At 37.1% G+C, this 21,481-nt stretch overlaps 1 protein-coding gene across 50 annotated transcripts in view; it reads right to left on the minus strand.

Annotated features, from left to right (window-relative positions):
* Window positions 1-21,481, minus strand: part of Dscam1 (Down syndrome cell adhesion molecule 1) — a 183,743-nt gene that overhangs the window by 87,429 nt on the left and 74,833 nt on the right. For 6 of the 50 annotated variants that reach the window (XM_087360578.1, XM_087360570.1, XM_087360594.1 and 3 more), the window contains exon 7: window positions 1,292-1,427. The exons of 23 other annotated variants lie outside the window; for them this stretch is intronic. In XM_087360578.1, the coding sequence (XP_087216704.1) occupies window positions 1,292-1,427 (136 nt within the window). Of the gene's footprint in view, window positions 1-1,140; window positions 1,271-1,291; window positions 1,428-1,451; window positions 1,582-2,686; window positions 2,814-4,244; window positions 4,372-5,916; window positions 6,044-8,675; window positions 8,800-12,896; window positions 13,021-16,773; window positions 16,898-17,953; window positions 18,078-19,424; window positions 19,549-20,428; window positions 20,553-20,585; window positions 20,710-21,481 lie in introns of all 50 variants that reach the window. 21 more of the 50 variants (XM_087360632.1, XM_087360823.1, XM_087360787.1 and 18 more) reach the window with 12 other exon arrangements.

Below are 21,481 nucleotides of genomic sequence, written 5' to 3' on the forward strand. Positions count from 1 at the left end.
ACACAGCAATGAGCCTCTTGATTCCTAAAAGGTGAGGAAATTTTTGAGCAGCTGACAGCCTACCAGATTCTCAAGAAATATTCTGCTCATTGGAGTTAAACATCAGGTTTGAACAGTGTGAGAGGGAGCAGTTATTCTGTAAGGTACTATACTAGCATTGGGGGAAATGAATATCACCACAAAAACTAAATGCATAATAGCCAGTCCCCAGCTGAAACTCACGTGATAGAGAGTCAGGCATGTTATGCCGTACTACACTATTCCTAAAAAGTTCTGTCTCCCAATGCCAGCCAGACTCATATAATAGCTACCTTTCCATTCCACGAACACTCTTTAAAGATTATGTTTGCCAAAATGTTTGAACTCTTACAAAACACAATTCAGCTAACCTAGAAAGCCAAAGTTACATGCCGGTGGTATGGTATTGGTCCCTTTCACTACTCTGAATAAAAATAAAGCTTCGAGAGCTCCTAAACTTTCCAAAAATGTGTGCAGCTAATATGTAACTTTGAAATGAAAGGATGAAAAATTAAAAGATGAAATTTATATAAAAAGAAGTATTTCTCTAGCAGTAGTTCATCTTTAGTTCCAAAATAAGCCTATTTCTTTATGTTACAACTACATTCAAATTTGTATCTCCTTTATTGTAGACAATACAGACAAGCAGTAGACTATTTAAAACGAAGAGTCAACGTAAGGCCTCAAAGGACAACAAAGAAAAACGTAAAAAGTTACAACACTATCCCCATAAAACATTATAAATGAATAATAACTTATAGTATTTAATTCCACAGATAAACAGGCAATATTTTTTAGATAAGAAAATTAGAAATACTCGTATTCAATAATAACTACATTTAGCATAAATTACAAAGTAACTGATGAACGACAGTGAAGTAAACATCTGGAGACAATGACACATCACATTCTCTAAATTTGTTTGGACTGACTTGCAGTACTCATATATATTTTCTAATTCAATGCTCTATAACCAATGTAGTGATAATGGGCCATTAAATAGACTAGAATTCAACCATACACTGATAATAACTTGTCCCAGTCTTGTATAAAAGATGTCAGAGTCAGAAAGAAGAAAGTGAGGACCAGGTATGCCAGAAAACATAATTTAATGTTACATACCTAAAAATTGGGACAGGATACCCTGGCACTTCACAGGGTACCATGGCTGTATGAGACTCAACAACATCCAACATGAAAGTGCCCTCTATCCTGCGTCCCACAAGACGTGGTGGGACATTGTTAGTTGGTTCTGTGAAGAATCAGAACTCACCGAAACAAAGGGACAGGGTACCCCACAACATGACATGTCAGAAAGGCAGCTTCTCCCATGAATGGAGTGACCATTTCACCGCCATAAAATTTCTTTCCACCTCCAGGAGACTTTGGAGCTATGTTACTTGTAGGCTCTGAAATAAGTACCTCAGACTTACCGAAAGATTGGGACAGGAAAACCAACTACTTGACAGCTCATAAAAGCTTTTTGCCGAACTGGAGAAAACATAATTTCTCCTCCTTCATACTTCTTTCCAGGTGTTTTTGGGGCTATGTTACTTGTAGGCTCTGAAATAAGTTTTTGAAACTTACCAAAAACTTGGGACAGGAAACCTCACAATATGCAACTTAATAAGAACTTTTTGCCCAACTGAAGAATATATAATTTACCCTCCTTCACATTTCTTTCCAGTTGATTTTGGGGCTATGTTACTTGGAGGCTTTAGAAGTATGCAAACACATACAAACCCCATTGGTTTGAAGTAGATCGTTTGTTCAATTCACTGCTGCAATCGATACTTGCCAGATGAGAAGTACAATAATTCTTCCTCTGTTAATTTTACTGACTTCAGGTTCTAAATTCATCATGCAGTGCTTACTGAGATAATGATGATGACAAACATTATACTAAGACTGCAATGAATGAAGCAGGAGTATGAACAATACTATTCATGGTTTATTTAACTACACTGTCAGTAACTGATATCATATAGCACAAAATAATATACTGATTAATTAAAAGTGAACTGGAAAAGATGTAAAAGGAAATGTTCGTGGCCTAAATGAATGGCATTTACCTGGCGGGACTTAAAAAAACCATGAAAAATTTTAGCACAGCAGTGTCTGGGCCAACAATTGAACCTAGGATCTCCTGAATATGAAGAATCCAATCAGAAAACTATTTCATCACATCTTCTGCTCCACAAGAAATAGCTACAGTAACTAGTTCAAGAGACATTTGTATTTCTGTTATTTAAATATTTACAAGCAGAGAGACCCAGCAGTGACACTCTACACTTGTGAATATTAATTAATGATAATCAGCTTTCACTGAAAAAGAAACCTAATTCTAAGATATTGTAGATGCATCATATTGTGATTTATTTAAATAGTATTAAAAATATAATAAAATTGGCCATCAATCACAATATAAGATAATTAAAAGATTAAAATATTAAAATATCGAGTACTCGATAAGGAACGTAAAATGATATTTTAATCTTTTAATTATCTTATATTGTGATTGACGGCCAATTTTATTATATTTTTAATACTATTTAAACCTAATTCTGTATTTAATTATTTTTACAACAGATATGCCAAATTCTTATGAAATGCAACACAATATAACCTGGCAAGAATGTGTTAAACTTTCCTGTATGCACTTGATTACCTGAACACTGGAACTGGTGAAGCTTGAGCAAGACACAATAGGGATATAGCAGATCTCTGAAGTGTCACTTCTCTCTTTAAGCCAATCTTACTGTCCTTCAGTGTTGGAGCCACACTAGTTTGAGGCTCTGTATGTTTGTACAACAAAGTATGAGTTGGTCAGTATTCTAAGAAATGTTCCGTAATGGGCACTATTTTTTCATACATTTTTTTTATGCTGTGAAGAACATATGTTCTTCCATATGGGAACAACATAAACAATGCAAGTATGTTAGGGAGTATGAAGATTTCTGTCTTCTGGTTTGTTGCGCTGTGTAGTCTGGTAGATGTTTACCAACGTTTCAGAGGTCATACTGCCTCCGTCATCAGGGCGATTCATCAACGTTGGTAAACGTCTACCAGACTACACAGCGCAACAACCCAGAAGACAGAAATCTTCTTACTTATCACTGTGAAAACCTCAAATCATACATGTTAGAGAGTAGTACGTAGATACCAATTTTTGAAGAAATATACAGCCTCCATCTTCAGGGCTGATAGCAGTATGTTCCTCCAAAATGTTGGTAACTATCTTCAAGTCCACATGGTATTACAATCCAGACAATGACATGCAATAAGCTGAATGTCACAGTGCAAAGGTTATCAATGCTGCTTGAATACCAGCCCAGACACCAGCTATCCCATTTTCATGGTTTTTCCTTAGTCTTTCCACGCAAGTGTACATTACAACCACTTCTTTCCATATCCTTTAAAATTCATCATTTATAATCATTCTGTGATTTACTGTTACATAAGCTGTGCTACTGACCAAGTATCATTAAGTAAATCAAACTGAACAATACAGTGTAGTAGTTAGTACTCCTGCTTTGTACTTAGTACATATAAGATCCTGGTGCTTTTGTAGGTTTTCTCGGTTTCTCCAGACAAAAGCTTGCTGCAGAATATCCCAAAAGCCCTTGCTGGAATCACCAAGCCATAATTTTTCCAGGAACACCATGTTTTGAGAGACAAGTACTTTTTTTTACCAATTTTTATATTGTATGCTTTACTGGCAGCTCAACCCCCCCGCCCAAAACAAAGTTTATAAAATGTTCTAATCATTTAAAATTTGTTCCACCACTGCAACATTTTCTACAAGAACACAAAATATGTTCATAATAAGTTTCTGCAGGAAAATGTACAGGACTTGGCAGAGTTTTTGCAAATGTATGAATTTATGAAACCCATGTAATTTGCAATTCTCTTAAAAATTTGTTACAGTTACATTAAATGCAGTTTTACTTGGCACGTTCCATTCCACAAGGTACATTTTAATATACACAATGTTTCAGGAATTGGCTCTTTTTCAACATTACACTGACTAATTCTTATTAATTTGTAATGGGATATGTTTTAACCATCTACATCGTGTATTCAGAATTACATGAACATTGGTATTGCAAATGTTAACGTTCTGAATACTGATATTCAGAATTCTAACCCCTTGAACATGTATTTTAGTTATATGAACAATGGCACTGACAATAATCCTAATACACTGAATACAAGTTTGCAATTACCTGAACAGTGGTACTGGGAAACCCTGAACCATGCATGTCATCATAATCTTCCCACCAACCAGTGACTGAGCCTTTACCCCAGTAAACTGACCATCTTTCACTTTTGGTGCAACACTTGCAGATGGTTCTGAAATGCGAGTGACAAAACTTCCTATACAGAGATAATGAAGAAGAAAATGTTGCCTAGAATGGCAAGACTGGGAAACTCAATGACTGAAGAACTGAACAATTTAAATACAATGGCGATATATGAATAGTGGCATGAAATTATGTGACCATGACTGACAACTTTAAAAAAAAAAATGCTGTTTTGCCATGTGGTAGCTTTTGATTTATAATAAAAGTAGGGACTCCAGACTAAGGAAAAATAGACTTGTGAAGAATGAAACAGCATTAGTATTTATGTCTAAACAAAACTGGGACACTGAAAATACTGATAAGACAAGTCCCAGCAGCAGTGTTCGCAGAATAATGTGGGATCTTGTGTGTGAGTCATCACTCCACTCGAACCGTACAAAGTTGGATCCAAGAATTCTTCTTTGTGACTATAACTTTCCTCCAAAGCACCAAAAAACAAACAAATCAAAGCTAACAAACCAAATCATGTTCATAATCGAAATGGTTAGGATGTGTGTCTTACAACTTCTAACAAAATGCCACCTCTACTGTAAGTGGCTGTGTTCTGTTCCTGCAACACCTTGGTGACCGAATCATGGCAGTATAACCATAATATTAGTGTTTTAGGAGATGTCGGTATAACTATAATATCTGTGTTTTAGTAAATGGCCTTTCATAAACCTGTCTGGAGGCCCAAACACAGCATCAGTTCTATCACCAGACCAGTAACCACTTAAGAGGAATTTTCTATCACTTGCAAACCTCAAAAGAAGAAAATGTTTGAGACAGAAACACATCAGTAAGTAGCCTAACATCTTCACTGCTAGATGATAATGATGATTATACCCTGTGAATGGCAATATGATGAAGCCCACAGGTACCAAGCTGCATTAGCTCATGGTGTTATCCATCATCTGAGAAGTACCTCAACAAAAATCATGGATTATCCAACGCCGATACTACATCATTTCTTCTTGCAAATGGACAGTTTGCAAGGCTAGTTTATGAATAGTGGATTTTATAACAAAAGTGAACACTGTGCAGTAATAGGGGGTGAGGTTCAATCTAAAAATTATGGAAACATGTAAAATACTTGTGGACTGAATGTCTGAAAGGGTTAAAATTATTATAAACGCCAAAGGAGTTATATTAATTGTTAAATAAGTTCCATTTCCTTTTTGCAAGTTTGTAAGAATATAAAGCTTTGAGATGGAACAGACCATCTGTTCACAGTAATTTGCAAAAAGACTGTGTGAGATACAGAAATTTTGACGTCGATGAAAGACTCTCGGGCAACAAGCCGCGTCAGGTGGCTGAATGGTGAATGAACCATTTCTTCCGCCATTCAGCCACGTGATGTGGCTTGTTGCCCGAGTCTTTCAACAACTTCAGTCGCCGCAAAGCTTCGCTTTATACATACAGAAGCAAACAACAAAGTTCAAGAAATAAAACTCTGATACCAATGTTTTCGTCAACAGCTTGAGAAACTCTAGGAACTCAATAGATTTGGTATACTAAACCCAAAAGTTCTGAAGTTGCAATAATGTACAATTACCTGAAGATGGGATGAGGGTAGCCCTGAACAGCACAGAGTAGTGGAATTGTGGATGAAACCATAACCGACTTCTTATGTCCCGAGATATCTTTGTCCTTAGCTTTAGGTGCAACACTAGCCTGTGGCTCTGAAAGACATGACCCTACTTACCCTCCACTTTCGATACACAACTCAATAATTATGCATTTTCACATTCTGAGCATGCAAATGAGGTTAGAGTGGGTGTGAAAGTAAAAAGAAAAATAATTAAAGGACAGAATATAGAAACATGCAAAAAAAACTAAATGCTGTGGTTTTGTAGACATGTATAAGGAATGGGAAAATATGGAGAGCCAAATCAAAGAACTCGCTCAACACCGCATTTATACAGAAATAGAAGGATAAAAACACGTTCGAGATCATATCAATGTATTTTGTTATGATAAGCAATACTGCTAGAATTTCAGGCAGTCAGTAATGTCAACCATCTGATGATGGTTCTATCGTATCAAAACCGATTGGAGTTATTGTTCAAAGAATAATAATTAGTTCATTCATATAAGTATTAACTAAAATGTGCCTACTATCTGCATAATTCTCATTAAAATGATTCCTGTGGTTATCTGTCCAAATATTAAATGAAAATTAGAAAACATGCTCTGCCTTACTTGAGTATTTCAGGGATATGAGCTGTAATCATGTCTGGACACCATGAAAGCGATTTCTGCTTCTATCATCAAAACTGTTTGGATATTAATTCTTCCAAGACATACCAAAATGGCCAATAGCCTGAAAATACTTCAGTAAATTACGTGTCCACTAAAGCAGTGACATATAAGTGAGATTTGAGGTTCTCAGGGCAGTAAAGACGTCAAGTTGGTCTTCTGATTTGTAATGCTGTATAGACTCATAGGCAGATACCAACTTTTCAGAGATACATTATCTCCATCTTCAGTGCTGAAGATAGTGACAGTACAGGTCCACAAATATTACAACCCAAAAGACAACACTGGTGTCATATATAAGTTGCTTTCTCTATGGAAAATAATCAGTTCGCTCTCACTCACTTTATAGTGCGGGATATTCTTTGAAAAGTCGATTGTTACTCAGATTGCCAAACAATAGCCCACTTTCTTTACAGAACCCAAAGTCTTATGAGGTATAATTCATCTTTGTTGCCTCCAACAAAAGAGGCACGCTGACTCTCACCTGAATGTGGGAAGGGGGTAACTTTGCACATTACAGACTAGGAACACATCCTGACCCTCCAGAATCATCAAACGTACTCCGATGGAAAAAACGTTTTTCACTCTGGGAGCTACACTGGTTTGAGGTTCTGAAAATAAGATGAACTCTCATGTACCTACCTAAGACTGGAGTGTGACAGGCACTAACTTAACCCTTTCAATGTTATGATCTGATATAAGAGCTTAATAAGAGGTTTCAGTCAAATTTCCTTATATAAAATTTCAACTCATTCTTCTTCACTGCATCATAACGCAAATAAACCAACTAATTGTAGCCATTCTGATGTCCATCACAGTTACAAAAACTTTAAGAAATGAGATAGAGAGAGACAGTCATGCAAAGACCAAACAATGTATAAAAGGTGGTGTATTAATGGTACCTAGAATATACATTAAATATGTTATGCAGCAACCAGTTTTTTTCAAAAAGGACTCTTTCATGGAGCTACTTAGTTAGTTATGTAGCATTCAAACACAGACTGAGGCTACCATAGCATGAGAACATGCACTGCAAAGAGAGAGATTCATAACAGATAGGCCACCTAAACAATGATTCAATCAAAGTGTTTTGGGTGAGATTTCAGGTTCTCATGGTGGAAAGTATGGAGATGACTCTTTTTCCTGTAAGAAAATGGAGGCACCAAGCACCTTCTTCTACCAGACTACATGGTGCAACATCCCGGGAGACAGTCATCTTCAACTGTGTTTTAGTTAACAGGCGTATGTATCTCACTTCGAAGGACTAGGAAACTGCACAGAGTAACAGAAATGGGGGGGGGGGGGGGCCCCTTAAAACATAAATTTGTATCTTATATGCGTCATGTTTGTGTTTGATTAAATAAATAAACTTCAAACGTTTGTGTATAGACTGTACAAAATAAATATATATTAAAATATTAAAGTTATCAAACAATATAATTTAAAGAATAAAAATAATTAAAAAGTCCCAATAAAGTAATCACAAATAAAGAAGAACAATTTTACAGGAGGGTCCTTAAGAAAATGCCTTAAAATGGACTATGGCCACTTCCTTTTACATTCCTGACAATCACCAACAACCATCCTCCCATTCACACTGTATAACCTACGCAACAGTGAAATAAGCATCATCACATAAACCAAGAAACTAAATAAAGTAAAACTAGACAGCTTGACAATCTTTCTATTCAGCTGCATTCAACAGTAGAGTGAAATCCCCATCTAAGAACTAGAGGAAAATGAATTTGAACACTTGACTGAATAAAATCTTAAACAGAAGAAATTTAACACAGGTCTCTGTACCATTGAACTTCAAATGTGGAAAGAAAGAAAAACTTAAATAGGGATACATTAAATGAAAATTCCACTCTGTTTTATAAAAATGATAAATATAACTAGTGATATTTCAATGTATATACCCTATAACAGTATGACAGCAAAGGCACACTTTGCCACCTTTCAACATAACCAACATCCCTGCTGTATCACCGCTAAATTCAGCCAAAAGTTTTGTTTCTGAAACAATGTAAATTATACTGATTGAATGCTCCCCACCTGAACAGAGGTATAGGATCAGCCTGTGCATCACAAGCAAGAACCATGGGATGATCACAAATTCCTATCACTGCATCCAGTTTTGATTTTGGAGGGAGCCGAGGAGGGGTGCTGCCAATTGGTTCTAGAACGCACAAATGCAAAGTCATCAATGCGACCAAGCAAATAGTTCATTACCAAAATACTCACAACTATTTGCTCAACATATCAAAAAACAAACGAACATGGATCCTTGTGGAAAACTAATGGTCATACAACATGTCAACACACCTTGTATCCTTTTCACAGTAAAATGTTGCGTGAATATTGGATTAAGGACAGATTACCCTCATCAATACTATTTTTAAGGAGAGTTCACACTTTCAACCTCTGTACTTCCTGCGAAAATTTATGTAAAAAGGTGCTTTGCTGACTGATGTGTGTTCAGAAAGAAAAGGACTGACTTATGTTAAAAGCACAGCTAACTTGGCAACGTCAACTAAAAAGTATATTCTAATTTTGAGTATAAGTGAGTTTCAACCCATATTACTTGCAATAGCCCTGATATCCACTTACTACAGACAAAAAATAAATGTTGACACAAGTAGAGAAACGCTACACGACATAATTATAAATATATTATTGTAAGCATTATTCAATAGCAGGAATATTATTGTATAAAGGCGTAAATTTTTTCCTCTTATGGAACCTGAAGGTTTATTACCATGTTGTAGAACCTGCCCCTAGTTCCTAATCTAAGCCAGATGAATTCAGTCGAATTCTATTCCTTTTAGATACATTTTGTAAAACATGTAAGTTGTACAAATATTCATTATAACACTTTGTCTCGTGTACTGATACCAATATTTTTGTTAAGTGCAGATGTAACATCAAAGCATATTCAAAATTAAGCGTATATGGATTTTATAACCACTTTGTAACCCAGACATGGTTTTTAACCTTTCAAATTGGCCCTCATGGAGAACCTATAAAGCCTGGAGCTTGTGGATTGTAACAGACAAAACAACCCTCACCTGAATGCAGGGAGGGGATGCCCCTGGGCCTCACACAGCAGAACAGCCTGAACCATCTCCCTCTTTGACAGAATGTCAGATTTCCCACGAGGGGGCAATCTAGGGGGTTCACTACCTACTGAATCTGACAAGACAAAAGAAACTTTTGTAACACCAACAGCTAACAATAATAATCCTGAAAGAAGACTTCCAGGGAACAGAGGAAACACAACCACCCTCATTTACAGCTCCTGAGGTGTCAGACAATTTAAGTTACTTGTAATCCTTTCAACAATATGCACAAAATAACTCACACACAGGTCTGATCTGGATTTATTTGGTGCATAAGAAGATAAGTGAAAGAAATGTATCCCACCATCTCTCATATGATAAAGTTAATCATCCATGGTTTTTCATTAATATAAATTGTACGTTATTATATAAATATACCAACAGAAAAGGAATTTCTTAAACAAACAGAAGAATGAAAACTGTTAGGAATATATTACATACAGAAAATAAGGACCATGATGACAATAGATTTTTTAAATGTTGCAAAATAGGAAGATTGCACCAAATGATACATCCCACTTCAAAGATATACAAATTGTAAAATGTCACTAAATTTGGTAAAGATATATCACTAAATTCAAAATTGGATTGGGCCCCACTCTATCACATCCAACTGTATAAACAGCAACTCAAAATAATAATATGCATTTTATTTTTATTTACTGTATTGGAACTTGTCAAAAGTTTCTCAAGATCGCTCAACACTCTGAAGCTGAAGCTTGTACAAATAAAAACTAATATTTGTGCTATGACATGTTCTACATTCTTGCCTTAGGCCTCTGAAGGGTCTATGGAATGTAAATATATTCTATTCTATTCTAATAATTCAGTCCATACAGCTAAGAAAACAACTGTTCACCATTAAGATCAGTTGGTTAACACTGTTTAAGGAAATAAATACTATTTACGGTGAGAATACAAAACCCAAAAACACAAAAGTGAGGACTTATTGATTGTTGAAGCAAGTGGGTTTAAAAGGTTAATGGGCCTAATGAGGATAGTTGAAGATTAATGGACATTCATTGGTAAAGGGAAATAGAGTAGGCTTCAACCAAAATGAGTAAGGCGAGGGACGAAAACTGACCATACAGATATCAGAACCTAGTGTGTAAAAAAGATAGCATTCACACGAACTAAAACCTCATATACAAGAACCCACAACACAAAGGTCATCCTGTACTACAGATCACTAATGCAACATCAATTATGCAAATGCCATGAGAAAATGTGAAACAGTTGTATAACCAAGTAATACAGCAGAGTGTGGATATAAATGTGGGTAGAGATGTATTATAATAGGTCACACCTTAGGTTTGAGTTTCTCACAGTGACGTCTTCTAAGTTTTTTTTTTTTTTTGTAGTGTTCTGTCTGACGACAGGTCCATATATTATGAACAGGATCCTTCCAACCTCTTCAGGTTGTCAGGGACCTGTTCATACATATATACATTCTTGGCAGAGATGATCAGAAGTGGTTTGCCATTGCCTTCTTCTGTGTGTGAGTGGAGTAATTGTTGGGATGCCACGGAGAAACCGGGGAAGCCCCCGGAGGAAAACTCCGTGATGCCTAGACCACGGCCTTGCCCAACACAAGTTATAAATTTGAGCGCTACCGGGAATTGAACCTGGGACCCCAGGCTTACAAGGCTAGTGTTCTGACCACTAGACCACCATATTGGAATAAAAACACGACAAAAATTACATCGTCTATCTATATTCCGATGATAAAAAAATATGGAACTTGAAAGCAGATGAGATTGCAACAAAGGACTAAGATTTCTGCTGATCCATGCGAGAGAAACTTATTCAAATCCAGATCAAGTAACGTAAACCATACAGGTAAACGGGTATACTTCTGGAAATGTTTCCAGAACTTAGCTACACCGTCGACTTAAAAACACAACGCATTTCCAACTTCTGGGCACAAAGTTCATGTGTTAGGGCCGTTACCATTTAATGTTTTTATTAATTATTTGCGTAAAATGTTTCATTTTCGAGTTGTCTTCTCTTTGCCGATTTTTTTTTTTTTTTAACACTGTGTAATCTTGTAAGTCGTTACTAACATTGGAAGAATGTTGGTACACCACTCAAAAGACTAACCCAGAACAACATATCAGACAGGTGACACCTTCCACCTCCTCAATCACACTCTACAACAACTTTAACATCAATATAATGTGTAAAATACAGAAAAAGAGCTACGAAATAACATGGGCACAGAGTACGCACTATCTTTCTAATAACTGAAATATGTAAACTGTCTGAATGTTTTGTTGTTGATTCTTGGACTACTTACAGATCCAGTTCCAACTGATGAATAAGACAAAAAGATGACAATAATCAGTGAAGACTTGAGGTTCTCACAGCGGTGAATATGAAGATTTCTGTCTTCTGGGTTGTTGCGCTGTGTAGTCTGGTCGATGTTAACCAACGTTTCAGAGGTCATACTGCCTCCGTCATCATGACGGAGGCAGTATGACCTCTGAAACGTTGGTTAACATCGACCAGACTACACAGCGCAACAACCCAGAAGACAGAAATCTTCAATAATCAGTGAGTTGGCTGGAATCTGGCAGATAAGCAATGAAGCATTTCAGGAAATTATCTTTGCACTTCATGGATAGATCATATAAAATTAAAAAGATTCTTAGTCTCACTGCTGAAACTCAAAGTATTCCATCCCCCCCCCCCCCCCAAAAAAAAAGGTTTAGGGTATCGATCCCAAGAATGAAGACTAAAAATATGGCCACTGTTAGAACCAAGTATTGTTCTGGTTTAACACGATAAAAACAGACACTGCAAACATCCTGAACATCATCACGCCATTACGTTCAGCACTATCAATTGTCTGAGGTTCAGTTATGTGCCTCAGACAATGGAATACGTCCAACTCAACTGCATTGTTACACATCTTTTCGAGACTCTTCTCTGATACAGCAATTCATCAAACACAACTTATTGAAGAGAATGGCAATGTTACCATGTCTAAAGGCTAAGAGCATGGAGGAACATGTTTACTCTTCATGTTAGTAAAAGCAGGCTTGCCCGAATGTCAGGAAAGGGAATGTTCAGGTTTCACAATACTGTGATCGACCACCTGAATTGTGCAATTTCATGAAATGGGGATGCTTGATACAAACCCAGTACCTTAGCTTACCTGAACATTGGAACTGGGAATGCCTGTGCTTCACAAAGGAAACCAAACCCCCTACCAGTCTCCACATCAAAAGAGTTTGACTTTGAAGTTTTAGGAACATTGGGTGCGGCCCTCCCCACAGGTTCTGCATGCAATAGAATGAACACAATGAGCAAAAGCATTCATGTGATGCACATATATAAGGCAGGATGAATTATAAACCAACACCTAAATAAACTTTTTCACGAATAAGCACACATTTATCGCGTATGAAAAAAACCAGTAGGCAGAACAGACTATGTAAACCTGTACACATACACCATCTTTTGCTTACTATTATCTGATAAGTTTCATGATAACCACTACACACTTCTCGATATCTTTGGTTAATCTGTTAAAATTTAAGACTGCATACTCTTTGGTTTTCCCGCTTATAAGACATTATAAGATACATTAGTGTCATAACTACGTAATTTATATTTGTATTAGAAACAAATAGACTATTTGTGCTATGACATAATTTGCGTCCTTGGCTTAGACCTCTGGAGGATCTATAAAATGTAAATAAACTCTATTCTGTACCGAGTATCCAAACATCTAACAACAAAACTAAACATTTCAACAACTAATAAGCATCAATGGGTATGACATCCTCATAACCTATTTCATTATCATCCATTTTACTATTGTCCTCTCAACTTCCCTCCTCTTCCAACAGTCAATTTCCAAAGCATTTCACCATCTAAATTATATAACAGTGTATCAGTATGTAAATTAAGTAAAATTACCTGAATCAATATGTTAGAACTGCACTCTCATAAAGGGGAATAAAATCCAGTTAGTTAGTAGTGCTCAACTACAAACCTTACACACAGCATTAAACTGTAGGATAGTTGTGAATTAGAAATGAAGTGAAAGAAAGTAGTTATATAGCCTTTTTTTTTTTGACACTACCCCACAATTTACCTGGAGGGATAAGACCACAAAAGCCTCAATCAGAACAGCTGGATTTCCAGGCCAAGAATGAAAACCAAGATAACCAGAACACAAAGTAGGAGTTCCAACAGCCGGAATGTGATATTTTGTATGACAGTTTGTACAGAGATTTCAGATATTCTATAACATAGGATATTGTATCTAGGCCAAGGTACTGTTTGCAATAAAGTACATTCCTAGAAGGTTAGCCCTTTAAAGCCTGAAACTCATCTAACGAACACTTACAAATTCAGTGTGTACTGCAAAGAAGTCACAAGACCAAATAATGAAGGAAATAACTGTTGCTTACTCAAAAAAACATATAAAACCCATAAAAACATTGTAGGCAAAGTTCAGCATCACTGATTGTAAAAGCAGGTAGTACACAGTTACCATTGAGCTACACAGGGTTAAGACAAACCAAGCAAGAACCTGAATACTCACCTCTGTACAATGTTGAGGTTACAATTTCCTGGAGCTTTATCGCTTTCATGTTTAAGTATATAGCCACGTTTATGTTTCAGTAAAATTGTACATATTTAGAATACGATAAGACTGACTCCATGTACTGCTGAGTTCCCATCCTGACATATAGTACATCAGTGCACACAGCAAAACAAAACATTGCAATAGAACAGAAGTGGTCACATTGTATCTGTCTCATTCTGCAGAAAACAGACAGGAATCATGAAAACCAATTCCTTGTCGTTGTTGTTTTTCTTGCTGAATCTAGAACCAGTAGAACTATAAATGTGCTGCTAAGCACTAGCTACTGTGTTTTTTTTAATTTTTGCACAATATAATCATACCTAAGTTGGATGATAGAGAAAAATTTATTGATTTAGTTTGTGAAAGATGATTATTGTAACCGATCTCCCTTTACTTTTTTTTATTTTTGTTGGTTATTGGGCGCCAGTGGACCTCTTGTCCACGAGAGATGGTTGTCCAGGGTACCTCCAGCCAGCAGAACACGCAGTCTGTACACCCAGGTTGGTGTAACGGCCGGACTAACAATGATTCAGTGGACGCTTGATTGGTGTCACTTTCTAGTGCATACGGCTTGTTTTTAATTTTGTGGGTTTATAATTTAGTAGAATTTCCAATATTAAAACTAAATTGTGGCGGAGCAGTTGCCACCGATTTGTTTGGTGTCCAAAGAACGAGCGTCAAGTGAAAGTCTTCCCACGCAAGAGACCCCTGGCTCCCGAAAAAACCCCGGGTACCTGCAGCACCTCGTAGTTAAGCCAAAAGGTTACACAAAGAGGCTTTCGCAGTTTAAACAGTTATACACTCAAACAAGTGAACAAAGGAGACCTTCATATAACAGTTGGTCGGACCGAAGGGTCGGTCGACTACATTATAATATTTAAAAAGTAAAAAATACCACAACAGGACTCTCTCAAAACACTCTTACTAAGTGAAAATGTTTTGGAAATGGAAAGCATGACTAATATCATAATTTCTAAATTATTATTATCACTGAGTCACAGTGTGACCATAAATGCCATATGAAACAATTCTGGTGCGTACAGGTACATGCCACTTTGGCCTTACGCTGAACCAGTCCGTTACCTCACAGACTTAAAAATACTTCACATCCATAACATATCATCAACCATAAACAAAACTCCACTGCTGACTTCTCACAATTTTAAACAACATTCTAACATGTACAATATTTGCCATCTTGCACTGAAAGCATTAATGTACCTGAAAGATGGGGCAGGGAACCCTTGAATCTCACAGAACAGGACAAAACTCAGATGTTCATATGCTCTATATGATTCTGAAGTTCTTGAGCCAGGAATTTTAGGAGGTGAACCACCAGAAGGTTCTGAACAACAGAAAGTCAACGTTAATGACAGCATCAGAAATAAAAGCAGCAGATGAACACTGCAAAATAACTGCAGTAAAATGAGTTAACAATCACTAAAAGTAATCACCAGTACTGGCACTGACGCACTTTTATGATTCTGAAAAATTAAATCTTGTAATACAAGACTTCAAACTTTCAAGGTGACTGAACTCAGTAAAACCTGCTTGGGCAACAAGCTGTTTTAGTTATCCAAAGAAAAGGTTCCAGAACTCTAAAATAGCAATAAAATGCTGTGTCATTTAGGAGTTTCAAGAAGACAATCATTCAAACAATAACACCTAACCCTCACAAACAAAAAGAACACTAATTATCAGTGGTGGTCTTCTGGGTTGTGATCCTGAATATCTTGTAAGTGGTTACCAACATACCGAAGAAATGTTGGTAACCTACAAGATAACCTAGTTTCATAATACAGAAAATCACCATCAACACTTTCACCACCATGAGAACCCTGAATCTTAAAAATTATAATTTTCTATTTGACATTTTTGGTCCCTATTTTCCTTTCAAGGTACCGAAAATCAGCTTCTGGGGTGGGATTATGCATAGGATGGGATTCTGTTCACTTCCAATGATAGGTTGGCAGTAATGAGAATATGATGTCTGGCTGAGGGGACCTATAATTTCAAGAAAGCTCAAAATTATGGTAAGACCTGTTGTATCTCAAACTTATGACAGTTTGACTCTCAGAGAATAGGAAACGGGAAGAAATAAAAAAAATTCAATGAAATGGTCTTGAAACCAAGACCTTTGTTAAAGTACCTTACCCCAAAAACACCCGGTCTTATGACTTAGCAATAATGAAATTCAGCTATAGCTCCACCATTTGTTCAGTGTAATTAAAATGTACTGTTTTGAAAGTCTTCTTTCCACAGCCTCTGAGATTATCATCAGAAGAGCAAATAAGAAACATAGCTCTGAACAGCCACTAATTCTTGGTCATAGTTTCTTAGGCTATTATTTCCCTATTTGTCACAGTGAAAAGTGGTTTGTTTTGAAAAACTAAGATTTCAAGCCAACTCTTGTTTTAATTACTTTCCTACCAACCTAGAGCTTGGTACTGGATGGGCCTGAGCTTGGCAGAGCAATGAAACATCAGATTTCCACTGCTTCTGAAGAATGGTTACTTTGGAGGTAGGCGGAACCCGCGGAATGGTGCTGCTGACAGGTTCTGAATAAAAACCACAATTGCTACTTAAAATGCTTTGCCATTCCTACTAGAAACATCAGAATTCACACATCTAACCGACAAAATAACCCACTCTTACTTTTATTTTAACAGTTTAACATCCAACTCCTTTGCTGAATAGCTTATAAAACAGCCAGCATTGAATCGTACAAAAGAAAATGATTTATATTTAATACAACACATTAGCACTAGCATAGTAGCTTGTCGTGTAAGCATACATAGTTATACAGAAATATATGAGAATGGGCCTCAGCATGAACATGTTAAGGATTTACATAACCACGTGATTGGAGAGACTGAACAGAAACATGAATTCAGAATGGCAGGTCTAAGAGTATCTGAACACCACGTTCCTGTGTCATATCACAAAATATAATATACGAGGCGCGTCCTCAAAGTAAGTTTCCCACTCGTCCCACAGCTAGCAAACCTTATATTGCGCGAAGCAACTGTGCGTACGTGATAGAGCAATGACGTAGCATGGCGCATGCACTAACGGCACCTCCCGCGTTCTCACAGTAGAATCGTTGCAGCTGTTGAAGATGGAGGTTCTTATTCCAGCTCCCGCCGACTGTGAAGTGCGGTCAGTGATAACGCTAGGCCGCACACGGCTCGACGGACAGCAAGTCTCCTGCAGGAGTTCAGCTGGGAGGTGTTTAATCATTCACCCTACAGCCCGGACCTCGCTCCCAGTGATTTCCATCTTTTCCTACACCTCAAGAAATTCCTGTCCGGTCAGCGTCAGCGTTTTGAGAATGACAGAGAGGCGGAGATGGTTGTCACACAGTGGTTCCAATCCCAGGCGGCAGACTTCTACGACACAGGTATTCAAAAGTTGGTCCCACGGTATGACAAATGTCTCAATTCCGGTGGCGAATATGTTGAAAAAAAGCTGGACACTTGCTGTATCTGTTGCAATAAATATTTCCATGAAATTGTGTTTTGTTTCTGTAAACGGCCCCAGGGAAACTTACTTTGAGGACGCGCCTCGTATTATACAAACAGCTACTAGGTTTTGCAACTTTATAACATGCTCACCTGAATATTGGGACAGGAAATGCTTGAGCTTCACATAATAGACTGTACATGCTTCCTGAGTTCATCTCAAAAGAATCTGATTTGGCAGACTTGGGAAATTTTGGAGATACTCTTCCAACTGGTTCTGAAGAGATAAGTTACATGTAAACAATAGGTTCAGCTTAAAAGCGGCTATTTACAGTTACTTTAATTGTTGCTACTATTATTATTAGTAGTAGTAATTTGATCTGAGTTACCTCACCACATATGAGTGGGACTATTTAACGTACTTCGGTAGAACAATGTGCCATTATGGCACTTTCTGTGTTCTTTTGGGTGCTGTCAGTGTTTCAGGAGAATGAGGTACCTCCGCCTTCAGGAAAAATGGCTGGCAGTAGTGGATAATGAGACAGATAAAATTCTGATATGTGGAGACACAGATAAATGGAAACCAGCATTTAAAAATAAATTCCTTCAAGCTATAATTCTTGCCCTGCAAGAAGATCTGTCTGATAGGTGAGAAAGCAAAACTTTAAAACTGACAATACTATGCTCACTGGAGTTTACATGGAAAGTTATAAGCAGCACATAATTCCTCAATAAAGAAGAGTTCAGGGTGAACAGTGAGATGATACAGAAGGGTTGTCTTAAGGTCACTGTTAGTTTCTTCAAATTCTGATCACCTGATTTTGTGGTACTTGTCATCCATGGCTTAAAAAGTGTCCTAGGAAACCAGGATTTTTATACTGCAGAATATTGCATTTTTGATTATATCTCTTTAGATTCTTAGGCACAACTGGTAAGTATTTTGATGAAGAAATAATTAATTAACCGGCTCTTTTGTGTACCAATGCTTCAAACTCCACTGTTGTAAAAAAAAAACTCTAAAAGAAAAACCCATTCCACTATAAATCCTTATGACGGAATTCTTTAGAAAATCGGCTTGAAACTGTAAAAAAAATTTAAAAATAAATGTCCAATCTATGCGAATATAAAAGTAACTTACTAAGGTAACATGATGTGCACACTGTTAATAATATTGATGGGAAGCCAAAAATTAGCAATAACATAAGACCATTTCTACCCTTTTAATCATTAAGCTCATCCAAACAATATTTAAAAATTCAGTTCCTATTTAAAATAACACATATCTCCATTACAAAGTTCAGTTGGTAATTACTGTTTATGGAGAAAATCACTACTCATTCCAAGAATCATATGAAAATATACTCTCTAGGCAAAATGCCGAGTTACCGAATGTTAAAGTAGGTGGTATACACAATTACCACTGTGCTTAAGAGAATGAAGGACCACCATCCCTGTCCTGGGACAACACTGTCTAACCAGCAGAAATTACAATATAATCAGAACTATGAAGGCTTCAAATGTAACATTAAGCAGGCATTTCAATAGAAATTTTTTTTAATAAATGTTCGATGTTCCTTAGTTTTCCTAATTTAGAGAACTGAATGGCTCTATTCTATGAGCTTACCTGAACACAGGGACAGGATAGCCCTGTGCTGGGCATAATAAAGTGAAGCCTAGGCCCGCAAACCTCACAATTGAATGACTTTTGTCATCTGTTGAGAAGGTTGGTGATTTGGTACCAACGGGTTCTGTTGGAAGTAGGGAGATACATAATTTGTAATATTATGCCCCACATTCAATTTTCAAATATACGTTACAATAAAGGTTAATCAAAAGATAATGTTACCACTAAACTATATATTTTTAAATATTCACAAGCAGAACTCATTTTCTTGAATAAAGAAAATTAATAGCTGTGTAAAAAAAAGGCTGGAAGCATAAATCTCTTGACCGTATTACCATTGCCAGAAAGACGTACATTTGTAAAAACAAATAATGAGTTTTGATACAAACGTATAAGCCAAATAACACAGATGTGTGCAGAATTGGTTGCTGAAACTGAACACTGACGCTCAGATAATTTTGCATGAATGGGGTTTATGAAGAAAGTACAACACTTCACTTTAAATATCTGAAGGGATGGGGGCAGAGATGCAGGCTAAGACAAGATTATAATATTAACCACTGTCATAGAGAATGGAATTTAAATCAAAATACCATGGGGTTGCCAGTCAGATTTTAACTTTGGATGGTGGTGGGTGGGTGAGGTGAGGAGTTAACAACAGCAGCGATAAATAGTATGTGCCACATGGTCACCTGGACCATGCATAAAATGTGACACGTGCCTGTTAAAGGTTAAATATACCTTAATGAATTAGTTTGTGACAATGTTAATTGCACTGAATAAGTTCAGAACAAGATCCATGGCTGACAACATAAGCCTAGTAAAAGGGCGATAAACAAAAGGGGGCAAAATGATTATGGTGGTGTGCAAAAAAAAAAAATTATGTGATAAGTTCCATAACTAATTCAAACATTTAAACATCTAACTGGATGATTGTGCATTACATTTCAAACCAACAAATGAATCCTGAACACTGCATCGGATGTATAACTACTGGGACATACCTGAATGTAGGGATAGGAAAACCCTGCGCCGGACATAACAATCCAAATCCTTCACCAGAATTGATTATAAATGAACTACTCTTATCATTGGTTGAGAATTTAGGAACTCTTGCTCCGACAGGATCTGTGAATGGACAAGTGTGCTTCACTGTCTTACCTGAATGATGGGACAGGATACCCCTGAGCAGGACACAGCAGCACAAATCCTTGACCAAGAAACTTTACAAATGAGCTACTTGTTGCTTCAATTGCAAATTTTGGTGCCTTTGCTCCAACAGGCTCTGTGTGAAAGTGGAGATTTTAAGTATGACCATCAGTGAGACAAGTGTACGTACCTGAACGCAGGACAAGGTACCCAACAGAACACAGACTAGGCACAAGTGAAATGAAAGGAACACTAAAAATTTGATACATAAAAACTTGCAAACAAAAAAATACACCGCCAAACTTTCCTTTACTAGCTACCTATCTAATAAATTAAGTCCTTGGAATGGAGTCCTTGAAAAGTCAGATGAATCCAGTCCACACTCTCCCTCCCATGGCCTTTAAGTCACATTTTAACATTATCCTCCCATCTATGTCCAGGTTTTCCAAGTGGTCTATTCCCTTCAGGTTGTCTAATAACAATTTTCTGCACATTGTTCAACTCCCCCCATGCATGCTACATGCCTTGTTAACCTCATCCTTCATTACACTTTCATATTTTTTTAGTCGTCTCTGGTCAATACCCGACTGCCATGACCCCTTTCGGGGCGCTCATGCGAAAGTACCACGGTGGGTTCGCACTTCCTTCCGTGGCCAGTCTTTACCTACCAGACTGGAAGAGGAGACGCGGACAAACATCCATGCCTTGAGTGGGACTCGAACCCACGGTCGCAGCGGCCAGGCGCGCGAGGACCATGCCTCAGACAGCGTGGCTACTGCGGCCGGCACACTTTCATATACAAAGATGAAAAATCAAACTCAAGCTAATGCTGTTTGCACAAGGCTGAGTAATATAAATCTGCTGAATATAATATTAGAGACAATTACCTGTGTCGCTATTTCAAATAC

Source organism: Zootermopsis nevadensis, unplaced genomic scaffold, assembly GCF_977971745.1.
Source record: "Zootermopsis nevadensis isolate Lab colony 2312 unplaced genomic scaffold, Znev_1.0 Znev_ptg000003l, whole genome shotgun sequence".
NCBI classification, from domain to species: Eukaryota; Metazoa; Arthropoda; class Insecta; order Blattodea; family Termopsidae; genus Zootermopsis; species Zootermopsis nevadensis.